The following is a 10,608-nucleotide window of genomic DNA, read 5'->3' on the forward strand; positions in this document are numbered from 1 at the left end:
CGGAGGGGTAGACGAACCATGAGAGACAATGGACTCTGAAAAACAAACTGAGGGTTCTAGAGGGGAGGGGGGTGGGAGGATGGGTTAGCCTGGTGGTGGGTATTGAGGAGGGCACATTCTGCATGGAGCACTGGGTGTTATGCACAAACAATGAATCATGGAACACTTCATCTAAAACTAATGATGTAATGTATGGGGATTAACATAAGAATAAAAAATAAAAATAAATAAATAAATAAAAGAAAAAAAGAAAAAAAACAAAAAACAAAAAACAAACAACTCCAAAAAAAGAAAAGGAAAAAGAAAAAATTTTAAAGCTACAGAATAATAAAGTTTGTAGTATCTACCACAAGGCCTCTGACTCTTGTAAGTATGGGTTTTTTTTTAAAGATTTTATTTATTTATTTGACACAGAGAGAGAGCACAAGCAGGGGGAGTGGCAGGCAGAGGGAGAGGGAGAAGCAGGCTTCCCGCCAAGCAGGGAGCCCGATGCGGGGCTCCATCCCAGGACCCTGGGATCATGAACTGAGCTGAAGGCAGACACCTAACCAACTGAGCCACCCAGGCACCCCTCTTTTTTTTTTAAATTTTTTATTGTTATGTTAATCACCATACATCATTAGTTTTTGATGTAGTGTTCCATGATTCATTGTTTGTGCATAACACCCAGTGCTCCATGCAGAATGTGCCCTCTTTAATACCCATCACCAGGCTAACCCATCCTCCCACCCCCCTCCCCTCTAGAACCCTCAGTTTGTTTTTCAGAGTCCATCGTCTCTCATGGTTCATCTCCCCCTCCGATTTCCCCCCCTTCATTCTTCCCCTCCTGCTATCTTCTTCTTTTTTTTTTTCTTAACATATATTGCATTGTTTCAGAGGTACAGATCTGTGATTCAACAGTCTTGCACAATTCACAGTGCTCACCATAGCACATACCCTCCCCAATGTCTATCACCCAGCCACCCCATCCCTCCCACCCTACCCCCCACTCCAGCAACCCTCAGTTTGTTTCCTGTGATTAAGAATTCCTCCTATCAGTGAGGTCATATGATACATGTCTTTCTCTGATTGACTTATTTCTCTCAGCATAACACCCTCCAGTTCCATCCACGTCATTGCAAATGGCAAGCTCTCATTCCTTTTGATGGCTGCATAATATTCCATTATATATATATATATATATATATATATATATATATACCACATCTTCTTTATCCATTCATCTATCGATGGACATCTTGGCTCTTTCCACAGTTTGGCTATTGTGGACATTGCTGCTATAAACATCGGGGTGCACGTACCCCTTTGGATCCCTACATTTGTATCTTTGGGTTAAATACCCAGTAGTCCCAGGCACCCCTCCTATAAGTATGTTTTTAGAGGGATTTAGACTGCAGGAGTTCCTGACTTCAGTGTAAGTAGAAACTACTGTTTGTTTCCCCCACAGCTTTGAGATTAATGGAAAAGAATTATTTGACTCGGGCACCAATCCCTTGACTTTCAGCACTAACCCAAAGGTCTCTCTCCTCTTTGTACTGGGAAAAAAAGGAGAGAGGCTGCCTGCTTGTTATTTGTCAGTGTCTTTCTGCCCGTTTTTTTCTCAGGACAAGTTAAGGGTCTTTGTTGTTTTTGTTTTTTTCTGAACCTGAACTTCAGTAACTTTATATATATGCCGATGAAAAGAATTTTCAACTGTCCAGTGTACTTTTTAAGAGTCCATTTGTTAGACAAAATATGAGGAAATGTGGTCTATTTTATCACTTTTTTTTTGGTTTCTAAATACAGATAACAGTACATAGGACAAACTGGGGGAGCAGGTTCTGCCACTCTGCCCAGCTCACCTGTTATCTGATATCACCACTTAGATGGCAGAATGAGCGATGTGGTGTAATGGGGTTGGAAACTTGCCCACGCCGAGGCCACAGAAAGAAGTAGCTCTCATGTTGAGAACTGGGGAGGTTGGGACAAATCACTACTTGACATATGCCAGTCACATAATTTCACAACAGAGTACAAAAAGGAACCCCACACAAAAGGAAATAGAGAAAAAAAAGTCAAAGTGAAGGTACTATATAATGTATAAGTTTTTCTTAGAAGATCAACCCTAGAAATATGACATGAATGTGCACCACAGTTTTATCTATGAAATTCAAATGATAGTTTTACTTTTACCAAGATTTCCACACTTAGTTTCTGGTGCGTGCGCACACACACACACTCCACACACACACATATACAAATACATATTATTTTTCATGTGAAATATGCCATTTTCTTAAAACTTACGGGTTTTTTTATCAACAAAGTTTGCTTTTTGTGTGATTCTTCTGTTCAGACATATAAACTACATATAATTAATATAAACATATACCATAAATCTTACAAAATTATAGGAATGATCATTACAAACAAATGTGTTTAGCACCCATTTTGTAGATAGCCCATTGCCTCTGAGCATCTACATTTTCCTCTACTTTATTGCCCTAAAGCAAGTGTTTTGGCTATCTCTCCTAACTTTTTATTCTTCCAGCCAGAATAAAAGTTTTCAACAGTAAGAAAATTAAGGGTCCTTCTAGGACCAGGGGAAGTTGAGTGATGTAAGGAAGCATTCACTCAGAAACCTGGCTTCTGGACCAATCTTTAAATAACTAGTGAGAAAGACCAGAAGTTCCCAATAATGCTTCTTATTATAGAAAATTACTTCATCTCTTAGAGCCTCCTTTTCCTTCTTATATAAGTAGGGCATTATATAATTATAAAACAGCTAAGTGATTTCTAAGTCCTTTCCAGTTCTAAAAGTACATAATTCAAAGCTGCTAAAAATACTTTTTAAAAATTGATTGAGATTTATATATGTGTTTACACACACACACGCACGCACACTGTGAAAGGGGAGGGAATATACAGTATTTTATACCAGGACTTTACAGTACATCATTATTGAGACGTTTTTGTTCCTGAAAAATAAGTTTCAGGGTAGCATTCGCCCAGCAGGGGGAGTTCTTCTGAGAGTCCAGGTTCAGGAAACAGTTCCAGCTACTCCCACTTAGCCTCCAGGCGCTTCAGTCCGGATACAGGGCAGTGTTTGGGGGCACCACATCCTAGCTCAACTGGGGACCCAGCGGAATTTGTACCCCCCGTTGGCTGTCCTAATGGTGAAGGCATTGCCCTGGGGGAAAGCGAGGGTGCGGATGGTGCTATGGCTGCGGATGGGGGTGCTGAAGGAGCCGCCCTCTTCCAGCTCACTGTGGCTCAAGTTCAGCGCGCTCCGGCTGCAGTCTGTGCGCAGCCCCCGGAAGGTGCCGTGCAGGTTCCCCGGCATGCCTGCCTTGCTCGCGGGCTCCGGCTGTAGCCGCAGCCGCTTGGGGTCGCGGCTCTGCAGCGCTTCATCGCAGCGCTCGGAAATCTCCCTCAGGATGGCGTCCACTTCCGCGCAATCCTGCCCGGTAGCACTGAACAACTCCTCCAGGCTCCTTTTGGCCGTCGCCTTGAGCAGGAAGGGCTCGGCTGTCGTTCCGCAATCCCGGGACTGTGTGATCATCAGCTTCTACAAAAGATGGGGAGGAGCGCCAAGCTGGGGTCGGCTGGGCTCACCCTGCGCTGGGCGCGCAAAGCAGACCCGGGCGCCTTTTCGAACTCCGCGGGCTTAGACGCGGGCTGCAAGGGGCTCAGCAAGCTCTCAGCAGCCACCGCCCTTCTCCCAACCCCGCTGGGTCCCAATACTGGGAACAGGGTGGGGGCTGCACAGGAACATTTCCGACGTCCCGCAGTGTCCCACAGGCCCGCACCCCACTTACATCCAGCACCGAGGCCAGGTGCCGGGTCCGACTGGCAAGTTCCTTCAGTTGAACGTTCCGCTCTTTGAGCGAGGCGATCTCTTCCTGTTTCTGGGTCAGCGTCACGTGCAGCTGCAGGAGGAGACCCAAATATTAAGAGGTAGGCCACCGTGGTCGGTCTCATCTGTATACTCTGCATGAATTATACCAGAATCCTAACATCTAATCTGGAACTGGGGACCCAAGGGCACTTGCACTGGTGAGAATTATAATCACTTTTGTTTAGTTGTCCTTTGTTTTTACAAAGCACTTAGACAAAATGTATCTCAATCTTCAGTGTAGCGTGGTGGTGAAGAGTACGGACTTGGGCAACAAGCAGATACAGGTTCTGCCTCTGAAGTTCAATCTTCCTGTACCTCAGTTTCCTAACCTGTAAAATGGGATAGTAAGGGTATCTTGTTCAGTGGTTGTATTAGAAGAAAAAGTAAATTGATAAGCACAATACCAGGTGTATAGGAAGCCTTCAGTAAATATTGGTGTCCCTTTTAAAAATCTGGTCGGGCAGGATCATTCCCGCTTACTGAGGTTGGAAACTGAGGAGAGCCACTGGAGCAATGGTAGCTACGAGAAGCACCCGCTCGTGCACTGGTTCTGACCTACACTGGGGCACATTCCCGCTCCTGCAACCCCCATTTCCGCCCAGAGCTCCATAATCTGTCCCCAACCCAGGATTCCTGGCGGCCAGCCCGGTGCCCCTACTTGGTTATTCTCAACGAGCGCGTCCCCCAGTGCCCTCTGGTTCTGGTCGGCCACCTCCTTCCAGTACTGCTCCGGCGGGGGCACGTCCGGAGGGCGCGGCGGCGGTGACTGCAGGGCCCTTGGGTCCAGCGGCGGAGAGAGACAGGGCCCAAATGGCAATACGTCGCAAGGAGAGAAGGGGAAGTCTCCGCCGGCCAGAGGAGGCGACATCAAAGAGGATGAGTCTGAGGAAGAGTGGGAGCTAGGTTTGCAGCCTCAGACTCGTGCCCAGCTAGCTACAGGGACAAAACGCCACGCCGGGTGTATTATGTGAAGGCGTTAAGTAAAGCACCCCTCACTCTGCAATCCCTACTTTTCCCAGGCCCTTTCTGATCTTCTTCATACACAGCAGGCGCTCCATATATGCCTATTGAGTTGATCTGAATTCAGTCTCCACGGTGGCCAGGGCAAACCTGCCCGAAGTCCCCCAGGTCCGCCGTTCTGTACACCCCTGTCACCCAACATTTCCTTGACCACATCACAGCGTAGGGCTCCCTCTCCCAGAACTCACACCCGTAAACTGGGAAAGCGCTATAGATTTCAGCGATTCATCTTCTCCATTAGAAAGTGTGTTGTCTCATAAATATGAAAAAACCTGACACATTGACGAGTTACTGACGATGTTGACAGGTGCTGGGTTTACCACCTTCGCGACCACGAAATCGAAATCTGAACTAGTTTGATTTGCGGAGTGGGGGACACCCCCGCCTCCCTTTATTTAACTGCGAGGAGACTGCACTTGCCTGCAATGAGATCATCCACTGTGTCTCTGAAATCCTGCAGATCGAAGTCCGCTGCAGTTTGCAGAGAATGGTTCTGAAATAAACCAGAGGTGTAAGAGAGTTACTGTCAGGTCCAGCAGGCCTGAAACACTTCCCAGACCGACAGTCGCCCTCCCGGGCTTGGCAGCGGGTGTGCACGCACTGTCGCTCGCAACCGAGCCTCATACCTGAAAATCAAAGCCCCATCCCAGGCTTGGAACCCAGCAGGCTTGCACTGCCATGGTGAGGAGCGGCACTCGAAGCAGGGACCGGGTCCCCGAGGGTCCTGAAGGGCGCCGAAACCGTGCGGGGCTGTGTTTGAGGCGGGAGTCCTTCGGCGCTCAGCGTAGTGGCCCCACGCCTGGCAGCCGGCAGTCCCCGCGCCGCCTCACTGGACAGCCACCAGCCAACCAGTTGCCGCCGTGAGGCCCGAGGCGTCCCTCCAGGGCCCGCGGAACCTCAGGCTCAACTTACCTCCGCCCCGCCGAGGAGCTGTGCCCTAAGATAAGGGGGCGGGTGTGCGTAAACTCCGACTTCCCTCCCAAGACCTGAGGCTCTATATCCCGCCGAGACTCAGTCACAGCTAAACCACCTTCTCCCCATACAAGAAGGGAAAAGGTAGGCTATGATGAGGGGGCAGGGATGCTATGGAAAGTGCTTCTGTTCGGCCTGCAGCAAGGGTGACCCCTATTGCTCTTCCGTTTCTCAACAAGTCGGAGTTTACTTTCTCCCTACAGTGTGATGCTCCTCCTACATCTTGAGCTGGACACTCTCCTGGGTTCCCGCAATGTGCCTGGGTGTGTGAGGCAGGAGACAGTAGGAGGCTGACAGCCCCTTCTTATTCCCTTAATTCGTGGACATTGAGAGTGGACAAAATTAGCTCTTTTACACAGAGTCCCTATGCTAATTCTCACCCAATGTAGGAAGCACGCAGGACCCAGGAAGTGATTCCTCCCCCTTTGAAGAATCTGAAGCTCAGATAAGAATTGCCCAGTCATCCAACTCTGAAATGGAACTGGGGCTCCTGTCCTAGAATGATGGTGACTATTTCAATCTTCTTTCCTCCATACCTCATCGCCTCTAGCGTTGATCTCTTTTTTAAGAAAAGCCGGTCTTCCAATGAAGACAGCACTGGGGAAGAAGAAAGAAGTTTCTCAAGGCATATGGTGTGGGGGAATGCATCCAATATGCCCATGAGAAATATCTATTCTACTGATTCCACTATTGTTGATTGATTCCTTTGTGTTAATCATACTCATCTACCCGAAGCCCTTCTCTACTATTCAAATATTGCTGAAAAGAGGAACATACTCTGACCCTAACCTTGAAGAAAGTACAAGGATCAGCTTTCCTCAAGGAGGAGTGCTTCAATCTGGGAGGCCTCAAGCACCAGTTGGGAACTGAAGCTGTAAGGGTGAAAGGAGCTTAGAAAGGGCTGAGGCAAATCCTGAAGCACAAGTTGTGTCCTGGTTGAAGGAGCCAGAAACCAGACTGGTTTTCCAAGGGCTGAAATGTCTTCCTCTTAGTAGAGATTTGGCCAAAACCCTTACCATGAGGAGCCTTGAGGCCAAGTGAGGAACTGGGACCCAGGAAATGCTTCTTCGTATGCTATCCCAGGTCCTTGGCTCATTCTGGACCTCAAACAAACACTTCTGGAGTGTTTCCGCCCTGTGTTCACCTTACCCAGTAGGAAGGAGGCTAGGAAATTTGACCTGAGTGTGCAATGGCCAGGGTCTTTCCAGGGGCTCTTCCTCTAGAGGGTGTGTCTCCCTCTCTACCAGCTCTCTCTCCCCCAGGAAAAGTCCTGGACCTCTTGGGCCATCAGGCATGAGCTCTGTGCTTGAAACTTTGAATCCTACCTTCCCAATTAGATAAAAATCTGGCATTTTTCCAAACCACAATGGCAGCCAAAAAAAAAAAAAAAAGGCTAATACAGAACATGATGTGAAATTTAAGTTCTGAATACTTAAGCAAAAATTCAACAAGAGCCTGGTTGGTTTTCATGACTTGCAAAATAAACATGTTGGAGTTAAGATAGTGATTGGGCCTCTGGGTCAGTTGAAAGATGCTCAAGTATTGTCTTTCCTTATTTGAGCATCCAGATCTAAAAAGAAAAACAAAATGTCCTCTGCAGGGCAATGCCCACTCTCACCCCTTGCCTTACCACTCTCTGCTCTCTGTAGCTACCTATACCCTGAGTCCATCTGGGCTCTAATCCAATTCTAGAGGCACTTAGGGGAAGCCTGGAAGGCTGTGTTCTACCACCAACCTCAGTTCTCAGAGGTGGTCATATCTTCTGGTGTTCAGTGCTGGACATTTCCCCCATGGAACCCGTGTCCCCAGGACCTGCTGCCAGGAAGCTGGAACTGGCACTCCTCCTGTAGGTTGCATCTAGCTAAGACCTCCTGTCCTTCTGGGCACTTCATGTCCCATCGATGAGCAAGGCAGGCTTCTGGCCTCCCACACACCAATGCTGGGAGGTTCCCTCATCAACTTGGGGAGTGTCAGCCGTGGCAAGTGTTAGAAGTGGGATGGGAGTAAGGAAATAAGTTTTTGAGGAAAAGAAAAAGTCAAATACCTCTTTGCCCCATGAGGGTAAGTGACATGAGCTTTTGGAGGGGGAGAACATGACTTTTTTAAAGTGCCCCACTGCTGAAGAGCCATCTCTGCAGAGAGGAACGTTTGCTGTCGGATCTCTTCCAGAGTTCTTTGTCCTTCGTCCCTCTTCCCCTAAGTGTAAACTCTATTCGTCTTTCCCAGTCTTGATCGAGTAATTATCCGTCATTCTTCACACTCCTTAGATACCCAGGGAATGAAAATTGTTAGTGAATGGCCGGAAAGGGAATGTTGGGAGCACTGACAGGACATGTACCAGGTGCCCAGCGCTCCATTTTGTTCCCGCCTACTCGCCTGGGTCCTCAGTGCTCAATCTGCAGATTGCTTTGTCACAGCTCCAGGGAATAGATGGGGAGAACAGGGAACAGGAGACCCCGTACCTGGAGGCAAGTCCTCCAGGTGAGCCCCTCTGTCCCAAGTTGATCAGAACAGCTCTGAGAATGCGGCCGACGCAAAAGACTAGGCGGGAGGAAGAAGTTCCGATCCTCGGGGCTGAGATTCCGGCAAGTCTGCCCCCACTAGCTAAATCTGCCTGCGCTCCCGGCCTGAGATGAGCCTCTGCGGAAACCAGCCCTGGACTCCCGAGTCGGAATTTGGGCTGTCGGAGGCCGCCGGGCTTCAGGAGTTAAGGGGAGGTACCTGCGAGGCGATCAAGTCACCACTAGGCGGCGCGTCGGACCCGAGTAGCGAGGAGCAGTCCGCGAGGTCCTGCAGGTCTATGGTGGTGAGCGCTGAGCGGGGAGAACCGGAGACACGCACGAGGCGGGCCCTGAGTCTCCCCGCCAGGGCTCGCCACTGGCATCCCCGCCAGGACATCCGAGCCCGGGGGAGAAATGTTCTTCTGAGCCACGCGTGCCCTACCCACCCGGCGCGGGGAACCCGAGGGATCGCGCGGGAGCCAACCAGGCTCACCTGGCAGCGCAGCGGGCTCCGCGGCCGGGGGATCTTCGTACACCGACACTGGGCTGCTGCCGCTGCAACCAGGGAAGAACTTCCGCGGAGGGGCGAACTAACCGGACACAGAAACGGTGAGCATGGGTCAGCCCACGGGACCCAGAGCGTGCGGACCCTGCCCGGCACCGGCCCGCGGCCCCACCTTCCTCTCCAGCTTCCCGGGCTTGACGAAAGGCCGGCCCCGCAGCTCCAGCATCCGGTTGGGGCAGATGCTGTCGAAGGCTCGGCGTCCCGCCGCGGCGCCTCCGCACGACTGCATCCTGCCTCCCCGCCCGCTTCGGCCCAGGAACGCGGTGCTGGTTATTCGGCAGCGGCGGCGATGGCCGCGGCTGCAATAGCGACCCACAGTCAGCGCTCCGCCGGGCGCCTACACAGGCAGGCGCGTGGCCGGGTTGGAGGCGAGGGGTGGCTGTAGAGGTGCGGAGGGAGGGCCAGTGGAGAGGGAAGACTGCCGCGCGGGAGGGGCGGCTCGCGCCTGAGCGCCGGAGGTGGCGCCTTCAGCCCCGGACAATCTGCGCGCGGGCGGAGGCGTTAAACCCAACCTGGCAACGCGGCTTCCCCCGGGAGCAGCGAGCGCGGGACCCGGGCCCGCGAGCGCCCTTTTGGTGAGCGTTGGCGCCGCCGCCTCCCGGCAGCGCCTCAGAAAGGGAGGGTGGACGAGCCCCCACTGGTCGCTAACACCGGGTACCGCCTTTCCGCTTTTGGACAGCAGGGATGGAAAAGTTAACGATTCTTATTTCATTTTCTTCCCACCCAGCCATAAGGCACGAAATAAACGCGGAGTGACACTCGCCAAAGCCGGACTCCGGCATTTGACCGCCTTGTAGAATTTGGTGGGGATGTGGAATTCCCAAAACTACCCCCAGATTACAGAAGACCCTTCCCCCAAGGCTGGGGGCGCACTTCTGGTCTTGACTCACGGACTTGCCCTTGGTTTCTCTTGGCCTGATGCCTAGAGCCGAGCCCCGTACGCTAACCCCGCACTTTCCCCGGCAGCGACGTCTGAGTGCAGCCTTTAAGAGAGAGTCAATTAAGAAAAAGCGACATCTACAAATTCTCCTCCCCGTTCGGAAAATGCCACACTGGACGGTCCCAAATCCCCTAAAACCCCAGCCGCTTTCTCCCACGAAAGCCTCATTTGGCCACCGCAGCATTTGGCCACCCTGTACACAGCTGGCCTTGCTCGCTCGGCGGAAGGCTCCGCTGCCCTTCCCAAGACCAAGGCCTTTCCCAAGAAGGGACATCTCTAAATCCCTTGGTGAGGGGGTCACTCAGACCACTCTTAGATCTATCGAATTTGAACGGTCATCTGAAATTATCTTTGGAACCTCCTATTGGGCACCTTGTTTGTGTCTTATACCAAGTAATAGTAACGAAAATCCTCTCTTAAAGAGGCATGATCCCTTTTTATTTCTCCCTGTTATCTGGATTAATAAAGACACCTCTTAACAGTGTTGGAGATGGTTCTACAATAGTAGAGCTAGAATGGACTTAGAGACTTTTTGACCTATCTATAAATGCAGGGACCTGGTTGGTGTGAGGGCAGGCAGCTAGAATTGGTGTGGTATCGCTGATGGTGAAGGGCTCTGGCTTCAGGGTCAGAGTATCTGAGGATTGGAACCAGGCTCCACCAGATCCGTGAGCCCCAGATCTTTAGGAAAAGCATAACACTGGGGCACCTAGCTGGCTCCAGTTAGTGGAGC

The 10,608-nt window shown here is 50.8% G+C and overlaps 1 protein-coding gene across 1 annotated transcript; it reads right to left on the reverse strand.

Moving 5' to 3' along the window:
• Positions 1-3,106: 3,106 nt before the first annotated feature.
• MCIDAS (multiciliate differentiation and DNA synthesis associated cell cycle protein) lies at positions 3,107-9,164 on the reverse strand. The gene is made up of 7 exons (XM_021702052.1): positions 9,048-9,164; positions 8,864-8,960; positions 8,591-8,682; positions 5,318-5,390; positions 4,536-4,759; positions 3,798-3,908; positions 3,107-3,547 (listed from the first exon to the last, which is right to left on the reverse strand). Exons 1-7 carry the CDS (start codon positions 9,162-9,164, stop codon positions 3,107-3,109), a joined length of 1,155 nt encoding a protein of 384 aa, XP_021557727.1.
• Positions 9,165-10,608: the final 1,444 nt, after the last annotated feature.

Source organism: Neomonachus schauinslandi, chromosome 7 (assembly GCF_002201575.2).
Source record: "Neomonachus schauinslandi chromosome 7, ASM220157v2, whole genome shotgun sequence".
Lineage (NCBI taxonomy): Eukaryota > Metazoa > Chordata > Mammalia > Carnivora > Phocidae > Neomonachus > Neomonachus schauinslandi.

Bases quoted from the DNA above. Each gene is read 5' to 3' on its own strand.
- MCIDAS (XM_021702052.1), bottom strand. From the start codon at position 9,164: ATGCAGTCGTGCGGAGGCGCCGCGGCGGGACGCCGAGCCTTCGACAGC. The intron at 5,391-8,590 runs GTACCTCCCCTT...GGTTTATTTCAG, and splicing joins GTGACTTGATCGCCTCGCAG to AACCATTCTCTGCAAACTGC. The intron at 4,760-5,317 runs GCAAGTGCAGTC...ACTCTTCCTCAG, and splicing joins AGTGGATGATCTCATTGCAG to ACTCATCCTCTTTGATGTCG.